Source organism: Salvelinus fontinalis, chromosome 2 (genome assembly GCF_029448725.1).
Source record: "Salvelinus fontinalis isolate EN_2023a chromosome 2, ASM2944872v1, whole genome shotgun sequence".
NCBI classification, from domain to species: domain Eukaryota; kingdom Metazoa; phylum Chordata; class Actinopteri; order Salmoniformes; family Salmonidae; genus Salvelinus; species Salvelinus fontinalis.
Genome location: NC_074666.1, coordinates 71,317,562 through 71,340,736, shown reverse-complemented (window position 1 = coordinate 71,340,736; position 23,175 = coordinate 71,317,562). Strand labels below are relative to the sequence as shown.

The 23,175-nt window shown below is 46.2% G+C and overlaps 1 protein-coding gene across 2 annotated transcripts in view; it reads right to left on the bottom strand.

Annotated features, from left to right (window-relative positions):
- cep112 (centrosomal protein 112) overlaps window positions 1–23,175 on the bottom strand; it is a 57,820-nt gene that overhangs the window by 15,223 nt on the left and 19,422 nt on the right. For both annotated transcript variants that reach the window (XM_055884318.1, XM_055884326.1), the window contains exons 9-12: window positions 8,240–8,326; window positions 3,370–3,469; window positions 2,659–2,777; window positions 819–962 (exon numbers count right to left, since the gene is read on the bottom strand). In XM_055884318.1, the coding sequence (XP_055740293.1) occupies window positions 819–962; window positions 2,659–2,777; window positions 3,370–3,469; window positions 8,240–8,326 (450 nt within the window). The remainder of the gene's footprint in view (window positions 1–818; window positions 963–2,658; window positions 2,778–3,369; window positions 3,470–8,239; window positions 8,327–23,175) is intronic.

Sequence of the window (23,175 nt, the reverse complement as noted above, 5' to 3'; positions counted from 1 at the left end):
ATAGATACTTTTGTACCTGTTTCCTCCAGAATCTTCACAAGGTCCTTTGCTGTTGTTCTGGGATTGATTTGCACTTCTCGCACCAAAGTACGTTCATCTCTAGGAGACAGAATGCGTCTCCTTCCTGAGCGGTATGATGGCTGCATGGTCCCATGGTGTTTATACTTGCATACTATTGTTTGTACAGATGAACGTGGTACCTTCAGGCGTTTGGAAATTTCTCCCAAGGATGAACCAGACTTGTGGAGGGCTACATTTTTAAAAAGATTTTCCCATGATGTCAAGCAAAGTTTGACAAAGTTTGACAGAGTTTGAAGGAAGGCCTTGAAATACATCCACAGGTACACCTCCTATTGACTCAAATGATGTCAATGAGCCTATTAAAAGCCATGACATCATTTTTAAAAAATTTCCAAGCTGTTTAAAGGCACAGTCAACTTAGTGTATGTAAACTTCTGACCCACTGGAATTGTGATACAGTGAATTATAAGTGAAATAAACTGTCTGTAAACAATTGTTGGAAAAATTACCTGTGTCATGTACAAAGTAGATGTCCTAACCGACTTGCCAAAACTATAGTTTGTTAACAAGAAATTTGTGGAGTGGTTGAAAAACGAGTTTAAATGACTCCAACGTAAGTGTATGTAAACTTCAGACTTCAGCTGTAAGATAGGACGCCTCACCCTTCATGTGAGCTCTGTTTGTCCGCAAACACTTTATGAGGGGGCGTGTTCAAACATGAGACAGAGGGTGTATACAGTAAGTGTTACTGATGGTGAAACAGTGTTTCTCCAACTCCCCCCATCTCCCCCACTCACGGTAGCCTGTGTCTGGGCACCATACTCAGCCTCCATCTTGGCCAGCCTCTGGTTGGTGTCCTCCAGCAGCGCCTGAATGTTCTCTGTTTGCTTCTTCTGCAGGTCAAACTTCTCTTGCTCCATGCCCGCCACCGCCGCGTGCAGCTGGGGGGAAGAGGGGCAACGGACAGCACAGCATCAGTCAGCCTATCACAGCTACTACGTGTGGTACCATGGCTACCTCCACTGGCCCAGGTGTCCAATCATAGACATTCTACTGTACCAACTCTGGCCTGTTCTGCGTCTCTCTCTCTCTGCGTCTGTCTCTCTCTGCGTCTGTCTCCCCCTGCGTCGCTCTGTCTCTCTGAGTCTGTCTCTCTCTGCGTCTGTCTCTCCCTGCGTCGCTCTGTCTCTCCCTGCGTCGCTCTGTCTCGCTCTCAATAGATATATCAAGTCACTCCTTATTCAGGGGCGAGAGACCTTATTTTAAAACCTCTTAAGGATCTCTACGGATCGGTGTCCCACACACAGGACGGTTGAGCTAACATAGGCTAATGCGATTAGCATGAGGTTGTAAGTAACAAGAACATTTCCCAGGACATAGACATATCTGATATTGTCAGAAAGCTTAGATTATTGTTCATCTATCTGCACTGTCCAATTTACAGTAGCTATTACAGTGAAAGAATACCATGCTATTGTTTGAGGAGTGCACACAGTTATGAAATTGAAAAGTTATTAATAAACCAATTTGGCACATTTGGGCAGTCTTGATACAACAATTTCTTTTTTTAAATTATTTTAATTAAAATTTTACCCCCTTTTCTCCCCAATTTTCGTGGTATCCAATCGCTAGTTGTTACTATCTTGTCTCATCGCTACAACTCCCGTACGGGCTCGGGAGAGACGAAGGTCGAAAGCCATGCGTCCTCCGAAGCACAACCCAACCAAGCCGCACTGCTTCTTAACACAGCGCGCCTCCAACCCGGAAGCCAGCCGCACCAATGTGTCGGAGGAAACACCGTGCACCCGCCCCCCTTGGTTAGCGCGCACTGCGCCCGGCCCGCCACAGGAGTCGCTGGAGCGCGATGAGACAAGGATATCCCTACCTGCCAAACCCTCCCTAACCCAGACGACGCTAGGCCAATTGTGCGTCGCCCCACGGACCTTGATACAACATTTTGAACAGAAATACAATGGTTCATTGGATAAATTGTGCCTGGGCAGGAATAATACATTATGGCCCTTCTCAAACGCATGTTTTTTTCTTTGTATTATCTTTTACCAGATCTAATGTGTTATATTCTCATACATTCATTTTACATTTCCATAAACTTCAAAGTGTTTCCTTTCAAGTGGTATCAAGAATATGCATATCCTTGCTTCAGGTCCTGAGCTACAGGCAGTTAGACTTGGGTATATCATTTTAGGTGAAAATTGAAAAAAAGGGGCAGATCCTTAAGAGGGCAGGAGAGTTACTTTTTCTCATACATCTAAGCAGAGCTTCCCTTATGGATTTCACTATCATATGCTTGGTGACCCTGAACAGATAAGGGGAAATGTCATTAAGATCTCATTGAGCAGCTTAGTTAACTAGAGTTAGTGGGACTGAAAAGACAACTTAGAGAAGAAGTCCTAACATCATTTTTTCAGTAAAAAAAACACACAGGCATGGCCAAGTGAGCCTACATAGAAATGTCTAGAATAAAGATTTCCCAGCTCTATAGTGAGCCTGGCTTGGTTGAGGTCATCTCAGATTCCGCCCTTTCAAATCCTTCCATTGCAGCCTTCCTCAGGCTTAGGAGTGCTTAGGGGCTAGGGCTGGTTGGAAATCCACTTCAGCCCTTCAACTTTCCTTTACCTTTTTCTCCCACTCGTTTTTCAGGGAGTCGGTGCACTGATCTGACATCTTCTTCAGCTCACCGATCTGCTTCTCTTTGCTCTCACGGATGACCTGGGACTCGCGCACCACGCTTTGAACTGTGGATGGAAAAACAACACACACACAGAGAGAGAACTCAGTAAGGCCCAGCCTCAAGGCCCACACACACACACACACACACACACACACACACACACACACACACACACACACACACACACACAGAGAGAGAACTCAGTAAGGCACACACACATAAATAACGTTTGTTTCTTTCACACTACTTCAACCAAGTTCTGTGAAAGTCACATGCTTTGTATCCCTCGTCATTGTTGTTTCATATTGTATGTCAGCACTGAGAATATCTCCAATCTCCCAGTGTCAATGGGTTAAAGCTGAGTATAGAGAACGTCTGCAACTAAATTGCTCTGTGCTGGAAGTGTACTGTACAACATGCACTGTCACTAAAGAATCTGTTTATGACAAGTGTGAAATATCAGAGTCTCATAAACGTGCTGTTAGAAGGAGCACAGCTGGGTAGCATCGGGCCACACCAGTGGGGTCTCCCCCTGTAACAGTAACACTGCGTTTAAACTGGGGTTTTACTCTGAGTGTGCAGAGACACACTGGTGTAAATATCCCCTTGAGTCTGCCTCCAGGCTCGACCCCCACTATGACCCCACGACCTCTCACCTTTCTTCTCCAGCTTGCGCACACTCTCCTCCGATTCCTTCTGCTTGGCTCTGTACATGGTCTTCAGCTCATCGATCTCGCCATTCTTACGGTCTAAAATCTGAAGTGGAAAAGGGGTAGGTAAATTCAACCTGTTCAAAAGTGTTGCATGTTGTTTCATAGAGTTGCAAAATGTTGTATAAATAGTGTAGTTCCGGACACACCTCATATTCAGCTCTTCATTTCTCATCTACTGTTTTTGTTCAGGTGGTTATTTTTTTAATGTATTTACCTTTATTTAACTAGGCAAGTCAGTTAAGAACCAATTCTTATTTTCAATGACGGCCTAAGAACAGTGGATTAACTGTCTTGTTCAGGGGTAGAACGACAGGTTTTTACCTTGTCAGCTCGGGGATTCAATATTGCAACCTTTCGGTTACAAGTCCAACGCTCTAACCACTAGGCTATCTGCCTGGGTATGCAGATATATAGGACATATCTGAGCATAACATTCAGGAACTTGCTCATTAGAAATGATGTGCTTCAATATGAATTCAGTGCACTGTGGTGGGTGCAACATGTGTGTCTTCATACCTTTGCAAGCTAGACTTATTGAAAGTGAACCACTTAAATTAGTAGCCCAAGGCCCCGTTCAGAACCAACCCCTAGCACTAGACACTTGTGTAGATCTGAAAGGATTGGATAGGTATAAGCAAGATGGCAAAATAATCAGCCGGGTGGACTACCACACCTATCCAATTCTTTCAGATCTACATGAAGTGCCTGGGGAACGGGCTAGGGGTTGTTTCTGGACAGGGTCCATAATGGAGCAATACTGTATAGTTGCTACACCTGAGGTTGAGTGATTAGGTCACTGATTGCCACCAGCTGTCTCTAATTGAAAGCTAGACGAGTCAAGGTGCCAATACAAAGAGAGAGCAGCACCCTCACAGTTAAAGGGCCCCTCAGAGGTGTGTGCTCAGTCCCCTCCTGTACTCCCTGTTCACTCATGACTGCATGGCCAGGCACAACTCCAATGCCATCATTAAGTTTGCTGATGACATAAAAGTGGTAGGCCTGATCACCGACAATGATGAGACAGCCTATAAGGAGGAAGTCAGAGACCTGGCCAGGTGGTGCCAGAATAACAACCTCTCCCTCAACGTGATCAAGACTAAGGAGATGATTGTGGACTACAGGAAAAGAAGGACCGAGCACGCCCCCATTCTCATCGACTGGGCTGCATTGGAGCAGGTTGAGAGCTTCAAGTTCCTTGGCGTCCACATCACCAACAAACTAACATGGTCCAAGCAGACCAAGACAGTCGTGAAGAGGGCTGAGGTACATAAAGAGGTATATAAACGCAACATGCAACAATTTCTAAGATTTTACTGAGTTACAGTTCATATAAGGAAATCAATCAATTGAAATATTCATTAGGCCCTAATCTATGGATTTCACATGACTGAGAATACAGCTATGCATCTGTTGGTCACAGATACCTTAAAAAATAGGTAAGGGTGTGGATCAGAACCAGTCAGTATCTGGTGTGAACACCGTTTATCTCACACAGCGCAACATCTCCTTTGCATAGAGTTGATCAGGCTGTTGATTGTGGCCTGTGGTTGTCCCATTCCACTTCAATGTCTGTGTGAAGTTGCTGGATATTGGTGGGAACTGGAACACGCTGTCCTACACGTTGATCCAGAGCATCCCAAACATGCTCAATGGGTGACAAGTTTGTAGAGTATGCAAGCCATGAAAGAACTGGGACATTTTCAGCTTCCAGGAATTGTGTACAGATCCTTGTGACATGGGGCCGTGCATTATCATGCTGAAACATGACGTGATGGCGGCGGATGAATGGCATGACAATGGGCCTCAGGATCTCGTCACGGTGTATCTCTGTGCTTTCAATTGTGTTTGTTGTCCATAGCTTATGCCTGCCCATACCATAGCCTCACCTCCCCCATTATGCACTCTGTTCACAACATTGACATCAGCAAACCGCTCACCCACACAACGCCATACACGCTGTCTGCTAGTTGAAACTGTGATTCATCCGTGAAGAGCACACTCATCCAGCGTGCCAGTGGCCATTGAAGGTGAGCATTTTCCCACTGCAGTCGGTTACGACGCCAAACTGCAGTCAGGTCAAGACCCTGGTAAGGACAACGAGCATGCAGATGAGCTTCCCTGAGACGGTTACTGACAGTTTGTTCAGAAAATCTTCAGTTGTGCAAACCCACAGTTTCATCAACTGTCCGGGTGGCTGGTCTCAGATGATCCTGCAAGGGAAGAAGCCAGATGTGGAGGTCCTGGGCTGGTATGGTTACACGTGGTCTGTGGTTGTAAGGCCGGTTGGACATACTCCCAAATTCTTTAAAAACGACTTTGGAGGCGGCTTACAGTAGATGGGGGGGGGGGGGGGGCTAACAGTAGAGAAATTAACATCAAATTCTCTGGTAACAGCTCTGGTGGACATTCCTGTTGTCAGCATGCCAATTGCATGCTCCCTCAAAACTTGAGATATCTGTGGCATTGTGTTATGACAAAACTGCACATTTTAGAGTGACCTTTAATTGTCCCAGCACAAGGTGCACTTGGGTAATGATTGTGCTGTTTAATCATCTTCTTGATATGCCACACCTGTGAGGTAGATGGATTATCTTGGCAAAGCAGAAATTCTCACTAACAGGGATATGTGTGTGTGTGTGTGCAATAATATTTGATTTGATTTAATGAGAGATACACAACATCAACAGAATTCCCATCCCCAAACACATCTCATAACAGGAGGTGGAGCAGCCCCTTCCAATGCGGACATCAAATAAAATATCACATGCATGAGTGAAACTAAATGTTTAAAAAATAACAAAGTACATTGTTTTAGAAACTATGAGCACAGGGCTCTCCATTGTACTGAACTGATTACAGTTATGCATAGCAGTACATGCTAGGAGGCTAATCAGTGTTATTGGGAATGATGATATCCTCAGAGCTGCATTAGTAGACGGGACCTGACCATGAAAGAGGCGGTTTTACAACACATGACAGACAGAGAGAGAAGGAGAGAGAGAGAGAAACAACACAAGTTCAGGACTGTGGACCATTTCACAGCGCCACCTTGTCTTTTGATACACACGGTGGAGATTTGATCAAACCCCCCTGTAAGAGAGATTATTTCCCCTCCTAAACAGTCCCAGGGACCATCAGAGGGTTATTTGTCCTGGGTTTTGTCTGTTAGAAGTGCACTCTGTGTCTAAGCCTGTTGTGGCCAGAGTGAGTGGGATGGGAGACATGAAAGGGAAGGGAGTGAAGGGGGGTAAAGGAAAGTTCACAGAACATTTAGGGACGTCCAATTTTCCCATTTTCCCATCGGCCTTCCTGAGAGGAGAGAGGAGGGTGTGTTTTGGGCACACGTAGAGGGCCGTCATAACGGGGTGTCAGAGATGGGGTCCAGAGGGACTGGGAGCAGAGGAACGACAGCTTTTAGGACGGTAATTGTGGGTCTTTTATAACATCTCTATTGCAGAGAGACTCCAGCCAGTCTGACTGACTAGACACTAATACTATCCCACTGTCTGGAGGAAGAGGTGCCATTACATTACACACAAAGGCATAGCATACAGCAATCTGAGATAGCATAGCAATCTGACCATGTACAATATGGGTTGTTATTTGTTAACCATCTCGTTACAGTCTCAATGGAGCTTGATAATCTAGGCTACACAGCATTATGAAAAAAAGTTGTTCACTATCGTGGTATTCTAGCCGACTCAGATCCTTAGAGGATTGCTCCTAGGGCAGTGCCTTCTAGATGGAGATATTAAACCCTGTTTGTTGATGCGCTCCAACACTGTCATTTAAAAAAACAAATACAGGTCTGCCTGAGCTAATTATATAGCTATCGTGCGACCACACACACACACTATTGATACATGCCTATACATACCATATCAGACCTGTTCTCGTTATCCTCTCTCATGTTATCTATGAGACGATGACCAGTCTAACCACCATCAGCACCACACACTCATCCATAATTCATCTACCTGGTGCTAATTAAAACTAGCGCTAGCCAGCTTCCCCATGCGCCTTTGAATGGGCTTGTTAAAGTCCCTACTCCACCCCCACTCCCCCTTGAAGCCATTAGTCAGACGCCCGGGTAAACAGGAACAAATTGAATCCGACATCGCTCGCAATCTGTACACAATTAGTATGATTTGCCTGCAATGACAGCGCCATTAAAGAGAGCGGGATGGAGAGAGAGCGGGAGAGGCTGAGTAGTGGAGGAGCTGTCACCGTGTCTCCTGTCAGAGACAAAGAGTTCATCAACCGTTTAAACAGAGGGAAAATGGGGCTATTTCTGTTTTATTTCAATATTCTGTGGCAACAATGAAAGCAGACGTTTTGGGAGGAAGTTGACAGATCCCAGGTGTTGGATGTGGAGCTGAGCCGATACACCCCTGGTGAAATGAAACTAACAGGGTGCTACTCAGACTTCACAGCCATTTCCACCAAGACTACAAGGAGCTTTGAAGAGGGTCTGAGTAGGATGCTGAAGAGCTATTTGTCTTAGTGGAGGAGCCCAGGGAGGAGGGAAGGAGAAAAGGGTGTGAGCCCAGCCAAAACCACATCAGATGTAGTGTCAGGGTGGGAGTGGTGAAGGATGCAGGGAACATGCAGGTTATACCTACCTTCTGCACTGTCTCACTTCACTGTGCGTTTGTCCTCCATCATTTCAATTCATGCTTTTATGTCTGGGCGGTACTATAACCTCCCTACAGATGATATTATGGCTGTATGTGTGAATTTATCTAAAATACCAAATAATCAAACATATTAAATAATTCAAATAATTCATTGATAAATCAGTCAGCACTCTGACCTTCTGCACGTCTGCGTCGTGCTTCTGCTGCATCTTCAGTTTCTCCTCCTGGTGCTTGGCCTCCAGGACTTTAGTCTTCATCTCTGCCTGCACAGAGACACACAGCACCATGACAGACAGAGAGGGCAATACAGACATCATCAAATGCAGCACAGGAGATGGACAAAATAGCAACGGCAACAATGAATCAAGCTTCATAAAAATTTCCAAATGTATTCATCTACAAACAGGACTTGAAATGTGTGTAGGAGGGATGTACCAGACCCAACTCTCTCTCTCTCTGTGTCTGTGTCTGTGTCTGTGTGTGTGTGTGTGTGTGTGTGTGTGTGTGTGTGTGTGTGTGTGTGTGTGTGTGTGTGTGTGTGTGTGTGAGATAATAGTGAAATACAGTATTAGTCAGTGACAGGAACAGGCTTGGCCAGAGAGAACAATGCATTATGTAGGTTACAGTTATCCACTGACAGTCGGCTCCTTTCATTTCAGCTCAATATACAGGGGATCAACAGTTCAACTGTCTGAATCTGCATGTCAAGACAGAGCTCCCAGAGCCCTTCATTCACTCCCACACACACACAATGCCATAGGAAAATAATACACACTTAGTTAATATGCCAGAAGTGTACACACACAGAAAAAGTAACACACATCTACAATAGTAATTCTACATATTTATACTCACACACTCAAACCAAGTACACATGAACATCCACGTTCAGATACGGCTTGCTATTACAGAGTGGGCTTAATACTAAACGACAACCCCATACCTTCTCAGTGTCTACCTAACACAGCTCCTCCTAAGTCATATATCCCTCTCATCAGCCCTGCCAGAGGTTATGTTGCTTTGTGGCTTCAGGTTTCCTGAGTAAAATACTGGCGGACTCAGGCCTTTCATCTGGCTAACGAGACGCTCTCACCAACATGTGAGGAGACTGATAGGAGAGGCCACCCTGTCCCGTGGCTAGCCCTGTACGGACATCTTCCCCCACTTCTTTCATCTGGCTAACGAGACGCTCTCACCAACATGTGGGGAGACTGATAGCAGAGGCCACCCTGTCCCGTGGCTAGCCCTGTACGGACATCTTCCCCTACTTCTTTCATCTGGCTAACGAGACGCTCTCACCAACATGTGGGGAGACTGATAGGAGAGGCCACCCTGTCCCGTGGCTAGCCCTGTACGGACATCTTCCCCTACTTCTTTCATCTGGCTAACGAGACGCTCTCACCAACATGTGGGGAGACTGATAGGAGAGGCCACCCTGTCCCGTGGCTAGCCCTGTACGGGCATCTTCCCCTACTGGCTCACTGTGTTTGTTAACTGTGTTTGCTAACTGTGTTTGCTAACATCTTCCCCTACTGGCTCACTGTGTCTAGTAGTCTACCTGATCTGATTGCCCCTGGGTGAGGAGAAGGCATGACATGTGCTCCTGATCTGGTGTGCCATTGTAGAACTGTCTGGCCTCAGGACTTGGCAGCTCTGGGGCCAACAGACACACAGTCATCCAGTCAGTGGGAAAAAAGAGTTTGCTAATGTTGTCAACACAAACGGGAATTAGACAGGATGAGTTCCTATTGCTTTGTGACTAATGTACTTACTCACAGGTTTTAGTCACTGGAGGCTTTGATGCATTGCTCAACTCTGGGGCTCAGTGACAAATACGTCCTTCCAGGTTGGAAAATACCTTTTGGGCAGTCATGTAACCTGTATCTGCGGAGGTAGCTTAGATGGTTAAGTCCCCTATTGTATTGACATTTGACAAACTAGCCAATACCTGCCCCATTCATTCTCACAACAACGCTAATGTTTGCTTTGGAGCAACAAGGATCTGTATCGTACTCATTCCCAGGGTCTTCTACATTCAAACTAGATGAGTCCTATTGTAAACTACTGCTGCCACTATCCCACAACTTCAACTAAATCTGCTAGACTTATCCTCCTTCAATGGTGCCATGTGATGTTCTCTCTCGTTTCGCTTTCTTTTCTATTCAATTACCAGCATTTTCTTGTGCAATCTCTGAGACCACAGGAGACTTGTTGGAGGAGAGATTAGGCTGATTGAAGTGAGGGAGTCTCGTAGATTTTCCAGCGGCGCTCCAAAACAAGTGGGTGTCACTTTCGCATCACCTCTTCAAATGGGCTTTTTAGAAAGTTTGTCAAACTACATCAGGGGCATTTGAAAAATGGTTTACAGAGAAATTAGAAAGAGGGAGGGAGAGAGGAGGAGTGAGAGAGGAGGAAGGAGAGAGGAGGGGAGGAAGGAGAGAGGAGGGGAGGAAGGAGAGGAGGAGCGAGGAGGAGGGAGAGAAGAGGAAGGAGAGAGGAGGAGCAAGAGAGGAGGGAGAGAGGAGGAGATGAGGAAGGAGAGAGGAGAGGAGGAAGGAGAGAGGAGAGGAGGAAGGAGAGGAGGAGAGAAGAGGAAGGAGAGTAGGAGCAAGAGAGGAGGAGAGGAGGAGCAAGAGAGGAGGAGCAAGGAGCGAGAGAGGAGGAGAGAGGAGGAGGGATAGAAGAGGAAGGAGAGAGGAGGAGCAAGAGAGGGGGAGCAAGGAGCGAGAGAGGAGGAGAGAGGAGGAGAGAGGAGGAGCGAGAGAGGAGGAAGGAGAGAGTAGGAAGGAGAGAGTAGGAGGGAGAGAGTAGGCGGGAGAGAGGAAGAGCAGACAGGAGAGAGTAGGAAGGAGAGAGGAGGAGGGAGATAGGAGGGAGAGAGTAGGAGGGAGAGAGGAAGAGCAGACAGGAGAGAGTAGGAAGGAGAGAGGAGGAGCGAGAGAAGAGGAGCGAAGAGTAGAAAGGAGGACGGAGAGAAAGAGGAGGGATAGAGGAGGAGCGAATGGAGCAGCGAGAGAGTAGGAGCGAGAGAGAGAGGAGGGGGAGAGGAAGAGCAGGAAGGAGAGAGGAGGAGCGAGAGAGGAGGACAAGCGAGAGAGGAGGAAGGAGAGAGAAGGAGTGAGAGAGGAGGAGCGAAAGAGTAGAAAGGAGAGAGGAGGGGGGAGAGAAAGAGGAAGGTGAGAATGAGGAGGGAGAGAAAGAGGAAGGAGAGAGGAAGGAGCGAGGAAGGAGCGAGGAGGAGCGAGAGAGTAGGAGCGAGAGAGGAGCAGCGCGAGAGGAGCAGGGAGAGAGGAGGAGCGAAGAGTAGAAAGGAGGAGGGAGAGAAGAGAAAGGAGAGAAAGAGGAAGGAGAGAAAGAGGAGGGAGAGAAGAGGACAAGCGAGATAGGAGGAAGGAGAGCAAGAAGAAGGAGATAGGAGGAGCGAGATAGCAGGGAGAGAGGAGCAGGGAGAGAGGAGCAGGGAGAGAGGAGCAGGGAGAAAGGAGCAGGGAGAGAGGAGCAGGGAGAAAGAAGCAGGGAGAAAGGAGCAGGGAGAAAGGAGCAGGGAGAGAGGAGCACGGAGAGAAGAGTTGTGAGAGAGGAGGAAGGAAAACTGGGAGAGAGGAGGAAGTAGAGGAAGAAGGAGAGAGGAGGAAGGAGAGAGGAGGAAGGAGAGAGGAGGAGGGAAGAGAGGAAGAAGGAGAGAGGAGGAAGGAGAGAGGAGGAGGGAAAGAGGAGAGAGGAGGGAGGAGAGAGGAGGAGGAATAGAGGAGGAAGGAGAGAGGAGAGAAAGAGGAGGGAGGAGGAAGGAGAGAGGAGGAAGGAGAGAGGAGGAAGGAGAGAGGAGGAGAGAAAGAAGAGGAAGGAGAGAGGAGGAGTGAGAGAGGAGGAAGGAGAGAGGAGGAAGGAGAGAGGAGGAAGGAGAGAGACGCGCACACCTCAGGTTTCGGAGAAGCTTCAAAATCAGGCATCTCTGTGTGACAGTGGCTTTTCTTTTGAAAAGTTGTTTCTCTCTTAGATGCCATGTTGTTGACACCCAGCTCAGGAGAGAGGAGATGAGATGAGGGAAGGATGAGATAGGAGGTAAAGGGTGAAGGTGTGTTGAGAAAGGAAAGGATAGAGAGGGAGGAGGGAGACGGAAAGAAAAAGACAGAAGCAACTGCTCTCACTTTTCTTTTCTCAGAAGCGACCCTGGGTCGAGCCTTTTTCCCCCTTGGGGAACGCGCTCACATAATGTCTGCTAACGGCTGGACCCACAAAGCAGGGTTGTGTTTGTGTATCTTGTTCTGCAGCAGAACTACAATGCCCTGATAGAGCTTTCATCTTCCATAAACACAGATGTTAGAGAATATTCCCTCTGCAGTGCCCTGCTAGCTATCTACTGAACACCCTTAACATGCCATTCCTCCAGTGGGAGGAGAAGCTAATGGATCTTCGCATGATAATTGTACTTTGAGGTAAAATGCAAAACACTACAACCAACAAAGTTTTTAAAAGGAAAGACTTTTGAATGTCACTTAATGTGACAGAACATTTCTTCCTAAAACAATTCACTACTACTATTCAACATGGAGGTAGGTCCCTTTAAGGACATAAAGTGCATAACTAACAAAAACAATACCCATTCAATCTAAGAAAAGACAGAATATCTGAGTACCATACGCCTGCCTTTGGATCGTCGGCCATTTTACACTAAAAGCCACTACATAGAGAGCTCCCTTAGGAACTTCACAAGGCCCAGTGTTGTCCTTTAACCACAATCATACAATCAGATAAGAGGGGCTAGTCGTCTGAATCTAACACAGAGCTGAGAGGCCTTCCCTTAGGACCCAGGCATGGAAGCAGTTGCATCATTATGCCTTTGGAAAGCATGGGCAGATTGGAAACTGAACCTCAGCTCCAGACCCGTTTGGCCGAGCTGCAGCCATTAGAGGAAGAATCACACAGAGCCCTGTGATGGTGCTTGTGAGGAGAACCCCAGAAGTACCAGGGGAAATGTAGTCTCTCTCTCGCTCTGTTTGCATGTATCAACACATCTGCATGTGCCAAAGCAATCACATCACGTAAGCCTAATTCTAACCCTATGGGTGGGACTGGCTGAATGGTCTTGGATAATTTCATTGAATATGCCACGGCCCCATCCCATAGCACCTGTGGTGTGAGCCCAGCACAGTAAGGGTGTGTGTAGAGGGGATTACAAGGACTACACTTGTAACCTCAACCATGGGTGAAAATAGATGACCATATGAGACTAAAGTGTCTCAACATCAACGTCTGCTCCAGCTGCCACGCTACGACACACTTACTCAACTTATCAATGTAGTCAGTAGCTGAACTGGCACAGTCAGCGATCTTATCAACTTATCAATGTAGTCAGTAGCTGAACTGGCACAGTCAGCGATCTTATCAACTTATCAATGTAGTCAGTAGCTGAACTGGTACAGTCAGCGATCTTATCAACTTATCAATGTAGTCAGTAGCTGAACTGGTACAGTCAGCGATCTTATCAACTTATCAATGTAGTCAGTAGCTGAACTGGGGATGAGCTTGGTGTGAGAGCCCAGAGTTCCTTAAAATAGGAACTGGCTGTCGGGGCTTAGCAACATATGGAGAGGACCAGAACCAGCCGCAGGTCATTTCCTGCTGGTGGTCAGACGAGCCACGCCATGGTGGGCGAGGCCTGCGTACGGGGCTTAATGTGGAACCACAGGAGATGATAAGATTCAGGTGGCGAGGATGGAGTCAGAGTGAGTCACTGAGACACTTCTGAAGAGGCGTCGTGTGTGTGTGTGTGTGTGTGTGTGTGTGTGTGTGTGTGTGTATGTATGTGTGTGTGTGTGTGTGTATGTGTGTGTGTGTGTGTGTGTGTGTGTGTGTGTGTGTGTGTGTGTGTGTGTGTGTGTGTGTGTGTGTGTGTGTGTGTGTGTGTGTGTGTGTGTGTGTGTGTGTGTGTGTGTGTGGTCACAACTCCACCCTGCAGGGCTAGGACTTGCCGAAAATCCACCAAACCCCCCTTTATTGTCAACTCTGATTGAAAAGAAAGAAAACATTTTGAGTGTCACAGATTCCAAAGAAACACAGACCTCCAATATCCATTTATAAACCACTGTGGACTGTATTCAGGCTATTACATTATATGGGGAGATTTTCTGGCAAACAGAAAAGAAGGAATTTAATACATGTATTTTAAACATTGGCTTTATCACCAAAATGGTTGACCTTGGATATCTCATTGAACACCCCCATATCTGTCTTACTCTGCTCTAAACTACCTGAGCCGGTTTCCAAATACATTAAAAAACATATTATGAAACATTCTCTAAAAATCTGGAAACATTTCAGGCGATCGTTTGGTCTCAGTGAATTTTCAACTTCTGCCCCATTATTAAAGAACCATACATTCTCTCCATCATTATTAGACAGGGCGTTTTATATCTGGGCTGGAGAAGGGATCTCCTCACTGAACGTCTTGTACATTCATTTTGCATCTTTTGAACAGTTAGTACAAAAGTTAAATATACCTAGATCCCACTTAACTAGTTAAGGTCAGTTATGAAAACTTAGGACACTAAAGAGACCTTTCTACTGACTCTGAAAAACACAACAAGAAAGATGACCATCTGCGTGAACGTGCCTTAGGCATGCTGCAAGGAGGCATGAGGACTGCAGATGTGGCCAGGGCAATAAATTGCAATGTTCGTACTGTGAGACGCCTAAGATAGCGCTACAGGGAGACAGACCACGTGTAACAACACCTGAACAGGATCGGTACATCCGAACATCACACAGGTACAGGATGGCAACAACAACTGCTCGAGTTACACCAGGAAGAGAGCGCACAATCCCTCCATTTAAAAAAAATAAAATATTTGACCTTTATTTAACCAGGTAGGCTAGTTGAGAACAAGTTCTCATTTACAACTGCAAAATGGCCAAGATAAAGCACAGCAGTTCGACACATACAACAACAGAGTTACACATGGAATAAACAAACATACAGTCAAAAATACAGTAGAAAAAATAAAAATCTATATACAGTGAGTGCAAATGAGGTAAGATAAGGGAGGTAAAGGAAATAAAGAGGCCATGGTGGCGAAGTAATTACAGTATAACAATTAGACACTAGAGTGATATATGTGCAGAAGATGAATGTGCAAGTAGAGATACTGGGGCGCAAAGGAGCAAGATAAATCAATAAATACAGTATGGGGATGAGGTAGTTGGATGGGCTGTTTACAGATGGGCTATGTACAGGTGCAGTGTTCTGTGAGCTGCTCTGACAGCTGGTGCTTAAAACTAGTGAGGGAGATATAAGTCTCCAGCTTCATTGATTTTTGCAGTTCGTTCCTGTCATTGGCAGCAGAGAACTGGAAGGGAAGGCGGCCAAAGGGGGAATTGGCTTTGGGGGTGATCAGTGAGATATACCTGCTGGAGCGCGTGCTACGGGTGGGTGTTGCTATAGTGATATAAGGCGGGGCTTTACCTAGCAGAGACTTGTAGATGACCTGGAGCCAGTGTGTTTGGCAACGAGTATGAAGTGATGGCCAGCCAACGAGAGCATGCAAGTCGCAGAGGTGAATAATATATGGGGCTTTGGTGACAAAACGGATGGCACTGTGATAAACTGCATCCAATTTGTTGAGTAGAGTGTTGGAGGCTATTTTATAGATGACATTGCCAAAGTCGAGGATCGGTAGGATGGTCAGTTTTACGAGGGTATGTTTGGCAGCATAAATGAAGCATATTTCATTTTGTTACGAAATAGGAAGCCGATTCTAGATTTAATTTTGGATTGGAGATGCTTAATGTGAATCTGGAAGGAGAGTTTACAGTCTAGCCAGACACCTAGGTATTTATAGTTGTCCACATATTCTAAGTCAGAACCGTCCAGAGTAGTGATGCTGGACGGGCGGGCAGGTGCGGGCAGTGATCGGTTGAAGAGCATGCACTTAGTTTTACTTGCATTTAAGAGCAGTTGGAGGCCACGGAAGGAGAGTTGTATGGCATTGAAGCTCGTCTGGAGGTTAGTTAACAGTGTCCAAAGAAGGGCCAGAAGTACACAGAATGGTGTCGTCTGCGTAGAGGTGGATCAAAGAATCACCAGCAGCAAGAGCGACATCATTGATGTATACAGAGAAGAGAGTCAGCCCGAGAATTTAACCCTGTGGCACCCCCATAGAGAGTGTAAGAGGTCCGGACAACAGGCCCTCCGATTTGACACACTGAACTCTATCAGAGAAGTAGTTGGGGAACCAGGCGAGGCAATCATTTGAGAAACCAAGGCTGTTGAGTCTGCCAATAAGAATGTGGTGATTGACAGATATGAAAGCCAGTAATGTCTCTTATTGATGGCGGTTATGATATCGTTTAGGACCTTGAGCATGACTGAGGTGCACCCATGACCAGCTCAGAAACCAGATTGCATAGCGGAGAAGGTACGGTGGGATTCGAAAATGTCGGTAATCTGTTTGTTGACTTGGCTTTCGAAGACCTTAGAAAGGCAGGGTAGGATAGATATAGGTCCGTAGGAATTTGGGTCAAGAGTGTCTCCTCCTTTGAAGAGGGGGATGACCGCGGCAGCTTTCTAATCATTGGGAATCTCAGACGATACGAAAGAGAGGTTGAACAGGCTAGTAATTGGGGTTGCAACAATTTCGGCAGATAGTTTTAGAAAGAGAGGGTCCAGATTGTCTAGCCCGGCTGATTTGTAGGGGTCCAGGTTTTGCAGTTCTTTAAGAACATCAGCTATCTGGATTTGGGTGAAGGAGATATGGGGGAGGCTTGGGCGAGTTGCTGTGGGGAGTGCAGGGCTGTTGACCGGGGTAGGGCTAGCCAGGTGGAAAGCATGGCCAGCCATAGAAAAATGCTTATTGAAATTCTCAATTATAGTGGATTTATCGGTGGTGACAGTGTTTCCTAGCCTCAGTGAAGTGGGCAGCTGGGAGGAGGCAGCTGCTCTTATTGTCCATGGACTTTACAGTGTCCCAAAACTTTTTTGAGCCACAGGATGTTTTTGTGCTGGTCAAGGGCAGTCAGGTCTGGAGAGAACCACGGGCTATATCTGTTCCTGGTTCTAAATTTTTTGAAAGGGGCATGCTTATTTAAGATGGTGAGGAAGGCACTTTTAAAGAATGACCAGGCATCCTCCACTGACGGGATGAGGTCAATCTCCTTCCAGGATACCCGGGCCAGGTCGATTAGGAAGGCCTGCTCGCTGAAGTGTTTTAGGGAGCGTTTGATAGTGATGAGGGGTGGTCGTTTCACCGCAGACCCGTTACGGATGCAGGCAATGAGGCAGTGATCGCTGAGATCTTGGTTGAAAACAGCAGAGGTGTATTTGGAGGGCAAGTTGGTTAGGATGATATCTATGAGGGTGCCCGTGTTTACGGAATTGGGGTTGTATCTGGTGGGTTTCATTAATAATATCTGAGAGATTGAGGGCATCAAGCTTAGATTGTAGGATGGCCGGGGTGTTAAGCATGTCCCAGTTTAGGTCACCTAGCAGCACGAGCTCTGAAGATAGATGGGGGGGCAATCAGTTCACATATGGTGTCCAGGGCACAGCTGGGGGCAGAGGGTGGTCTATAGCAAGCGGCAACGGTGAGAGACTTGTTTCTGGAAAGGTGGATTTTTAAAAGTAGAAGCTCTAATTGTTTGGGCACAGACCTGGAAAGTATGACAGAACTCTGCAGGCTAACACCGCCCCCTTTGGCAGTTCTACCCTGTCAGAAAATGTTATAGTTAGGGATGGACATTTCTGGGGTTTTGGTGGTCTTCCTGAGCCAGGATTCAGACACGGCTAGGACATCCGGGTTGGCAGAGTGTGCAAGGGCAGTGAATAAAACAAACTTAGGGAGGAGGCTTCTAATGTTAACATGCATGAAACCAAGGCTTTTACGGTTACAGAAGACAGCAAATGACAGCGCCTGGGGAATGGGAGTGGAGCTAGACACTGCAGGGCCTGGATTAACCTCCACATCACCAGAGGAACAGAGGAGGAGTAGGATAAGGGTACAGCTAAAGGCTAAAATAACTGGTCGTCTAGTACGTTCAGAACAGAGAGTAAAAGGAGCAGATTTCTGGGCACGGTAGAATAGATTCAAGGCATAATGTACAGACAAAGTTGTGGTAGGATGTGGATACAGTGAGGGTAAACCTGTGCATAGAGTGACGATGAAAGAGATATTGTCCCTAGAAATATCATTTAAACCAGGTGATGTCACCGCATGTGTGGTAGGTGGAACTAAAACGTTAAATAAGGCGTATTGAGCAGGGCTAGAGCCTCTACAGTGAAATAAGGCAATAAATACCAACCAAAACAGCAATGGACAAGGCATATTGACGTTAGCGAGAGGCATGCGTAGCCGAGTGATCATAGGAGTCCAGTGAGTGGCTTCAGGCAGCTTGCGGGCCGGGGCTAGCAAGCTAACAGAAGGGCCTTGGAGGGACGTCGCGACGGAAGAAAGTCTGTTGTGGCCCCCTCGTGCTATTACATCGGCAGACGGATCAGCAGGGCTCCAAGTTGTAAACCAGGCCAATTGGCAGAATAGGTATAGTGGCCAAGGAATTTGTCCGGTGGGCCTCAAACTGACAGTGCTCAGTGCTCAGACTGTCCGCAATAGGCTGAGAGAGGCTTGACTGAGGGCTTGTAGGCCTGTTGTAATGCAGGTCCTCACCAGACATCACCGGCAACAACGTCGCCTGTGGGCACAAACCCACGTCGCTGGACCAGACAGGACTGGAAAGAAGTGCTCTTCACTGACGAGTCGTGGTTTTGTCTCATCAGAGGTGATGGTCAGATTCACGTTTATCGTCGAAGGAATGAGCGTTACACCGAGGCCTGCACTCCGGAGCGGGATCGATTTGGAGGTGGAGGGTCCTTCATGGTCTGGGGGGTGTGTCACAACATCATCGGACTGAGCTTCTTGTCATTGCAGGAAATCAAAACACTGTGCGTTACAGGGAAGACATCCTCCTCCCTTCATGTGGTACCCTTCCTGGAGGCTCTTCCTGACATGACCCTCCAGCATGACAATGCCACCAGCCATACTGCTCGTTCTGTGCGTGATTTCCTGAAAGACAGGAATGTCAGTATTCTGCCATGGCCAGTGAAGAGCCCGGATCTCAATCCCATTGAGCACGTCTGGGACCTGTCGGATTGGCGGGTGAGGAATTGGGCCATTCCCCCCAGAAATGTCTGGGAACTTGCAGGTGCCTTGGTGGAAGAGTGGGGTAACATCTCACAGCAAGAACTGGCAAATCTGGTGCAGTCCATGACGAGGAGATGCACTGCAGCACTTAATGCAGCTGGTGGCCACACCAGATACTGACTGTTACTTTAGATTTTCACCCCCCCTTTGTTCAGGGACACATTATTCCATTTCTGTTAGTCACATGTCTGTGGAACTTGTTCAGTTTATGTCTCAGTTGTTGAATCTTGTTATGTTCATACAAATATTTACACATGTTAAGTTTGCTGAAAATAAACACAGTTGACAGTGAGGACGTTTCTTTTTTTGCTGAGTTTATGTTTTGGAGTCGGAAAATGTGCAGTTAAAGTTAAAGCTTGGTCGCAAATAGGTCTTCGAAATGGACAATAATTAATGATTAAATTTCAGGAATTGTGAAAAACTGAGTTTAAATGCATTTGGCTAAGGTATATGTAAACTTCCGACTTCAACTGTATGTATGTATATTTCAGGGGCAGTCGCTCCATGAACAAATGCCTGAGGGTTAGACCTGAGTCATATTCATTAGGCACCAAATGGAGAGAAAAAAACTGCCTGAAACCAGGAGGGACTACCTGAACTTGCCCAATAAGAAATGTTAGTTTTCATTTTTCATGCAAAAAGTTTTGCTACTGTGTCCTCTAATGAATACGACCCTGTTAGTTGTCAGACCTGTGATATAAACCTGTTGCTCTAGTAGACGCCATGCCCAAGGTTAAAACATACAGAACCCATCCGAGGCAACCAGGGGTAAGAAAACAGACGGTTTGACTGAAAAAAAAGACCATAAAACAACCACTGTGAAACCAGATAAGCCCATCTACAAAAGCCAGTCAGGTTTGTTGGCAGGAGTTTCTCTGTTCCCTCTGTGGGGTTGGAGGTAAGAGGTGCAGGAAACAATTTTTCACCTCGCCCACACACACACACGTACATACACCGATACACACACACATTCCCAGCCCAGACAGTAAAATCCCAGTTCACCACCATTTCCTCTCTTGAAAGTCAAGTGCTTCTGAGCGCCTTTTAACTAGGCCCCATATCGCCACGCTGGGTAGTGATCTGGCCTCTATAAAACTACTGAGGGCTGGCCAGCTCTCCTCCCTGGCTCCTCAACACACATTCTGGGACTGACAGCTGACTGCTATCAACGTCCTATACACAGACACACACACTACCATAAACACACACACACACACACTAATACAGCACACGCACACACAGAATAATATTCCAAGCATTAGTTCCCATTTTCAGGCTCGAAGGCCCTGCTTTCTTTTACCTCTTGATTCTCAACAAACAGCGGAGGGGAAGACTGTGACACTTGGTGCCTGACTGGGCTGAAAATGTAATAAAACAAAAAGTTATGTGAACACGTGAGTCTCCTCTCCTCCGGTCAGAATGAATATCACCACATTAGTCTCCTCTCCTCCAGTCAGATTGAATATCACCACATTAGTCTCCTCTCCTCCAGTCAGAATGAATATCACCACATTAGTCTCCTCTCCTCCAGTCAGAATGAATATCACCACATTAGTCTCCTCTCCTCCAGTCAGAATGAATATCACCACATTAGTCTCCTCCGGTCAGAATGAATATCACCACATTAGTCTCCTCCGGTCAGAATGAATATCACCACATTAGTCTCCTCTCCTCCAGTCAGAATGAATATCACCACATTAGTCTCCTCTCCTCCAGTCAGAATGAATATCACCACATTAGTCTCCTCTCCTCCAGTCAGAATGAATATAACCACATTAGTCTCCTCTCCTCCAGTCAGTATGAATATCACCACATTAGTCTCCTCTCCTCCAGTCAGAATGAATATCACCACATTAGTCTCCTCTCCTCCAGTCAGAATGAATATAACCACATTAGTCTCCTCTCCTCCAGTCAGAATGAATATCACCACATTAGTCTCCTCTCCTCCGGTCAGAATGAATATCACCACATTAGTTTCCTCTCCTCCAGTCAGAATGAATATCACCACATTAGTCTCCTCTCCTCCAGTCAGAATGAATATCACCACATTAGTTTCCTCTCCTCCAGTCAGAATGAATATCACCACATTAGTCTCCTCTCCTCCAGTCAGAATGAATATCACCACATTAGTCTCCTCTCCTCCAGTCAGAATGAATATCACCACATTAGTCTCCTCTCCTCCAGTCAGAATGAATATCACCACATTAGTCTCCTCTCCTCCAGTCAGAATGAATATCACCACATTAGTCTCCTCTCCTCCAGTCAGAATGAATATCACCACATTAGTCTCCTCTCCTCCAGTCAGAATGAATATCACCACATTAGTCTCCTCTCCTCCAGTCAGAATGAATATCACCACATTAGTCTCCTCCGGTCAGTATGAATATCACCACATTAGTCTCCTCTCCTCCAGTCAGAATGAACATCACCACATTAGTCTCCTCTCCTCCAGTCAGAATGAATATCACCACATTAGTCTCCTCTCCTCCAGTCAGAATGAATATCACCACATTAGTCTGCTCTCCTCCAGTCAGAATGAAAAACCACATTAGGAGGGCTGATGAGCATTGTTGGTGGTGCCCATTGAACCACTCTCTCTCCCACGTTTCCTCTCTCTCTCTCTATTTCTCCCTCTCTGTCCCTCTCTGTCCCTCTCCCTTCTTGGCCAGCTCACTGAAGTTGATCTAATTGAGTACAGCATTTCTCCAGGGGGACATAAAAAGCCATGGCGATTAGAGTCAAAGACATGCTCAGTTTTATATTAACAGTGTGAGTAAAGGCGGGTGGGGGACTTCAAAGCGTCCTTTCAGACTGGGATTTTCAGCTTAAATCCACATAAGGAAAAACTGTCACCACTGGTCAGGCTTTTTTCTCTCTTAAAGGGGCATTCGGAATCGTCCCTTTGGGAACAACACAAACGCAACACAAAGCGCAGCCTAGAACACAATTTTCATGCATAAGGAGATTAAACTCTTTACCAGTGACAACAGTGTGGCACTATGTTCAATTTGCTTTGAATGGGACTTAACTTGTGGTTCACAGTTTTGGGTTAATGTTATGATCTTGAACTTTTTTACTCCTTAGAATTTGGATTCACAAATTCTCACGCTATCGTCCCGTTGACATGGAATAGGAGATTGACCAGGCCTACCTCCATCACTATGGATAAAGCCTAGAAAGCCAGCATTCCAGAGTCGCCTCTTCACTGTTGATGTTGAGACTGGTGTTTTGCGTGTACTATTTAATGGAGATGCCAATTGAGGACTTCAGAGGCGTCTGTTTCTCAAACTAGACACTCTAATGTACTTGTCCTCTTGCTCAGTTGTGCTGTGGGGCCTCCCACTCCTTTTTCTATTCTGGTTAGAGCCAGTTTGCGCTGTTCTGGCTTGGATTTTGCTCTGACATGCACTGTCAACTGTGTGACCGTATATAGACAGGTGTGTGCCTTTGTCTAATTAATGGAATTTACGACAGGTGGACTCCAATAAAGTTGTAGAAATATTACAAGGCTGATCAATGGAAACAGGATGCACATGAGCTCAATTTCGAGTCATAGCAAAGGGTCTGAATTCTTATGTAAATAAGGTATCGTTTTTTTATTTATTTTTTATAAATGTGCAACAATTTCTAAAAACCTGGTTTTGCTTTGTCATTATGCCGTATTGTGTGTGGATTGATTATGTTTTAAAAATGTAATTCAATTTAGAATAAGGCTGTAAAGTCATTTTTGTGGAAAAGGTCAAGGGGTCTCAATACTTTCCGAATGCACTGTACATGTACAGTAGGTATGGGTAAAGGGACTATGAATAGATAATAAACAGCGAGTAGCAGCAACGTAAAAAGGGGGTCAAGCAAATAGTCTGGGTAGCCATTTGCGTAACTGTTTAGCAGTCTTATGACTTGCGGGTAGAAGCGGTTAAGGA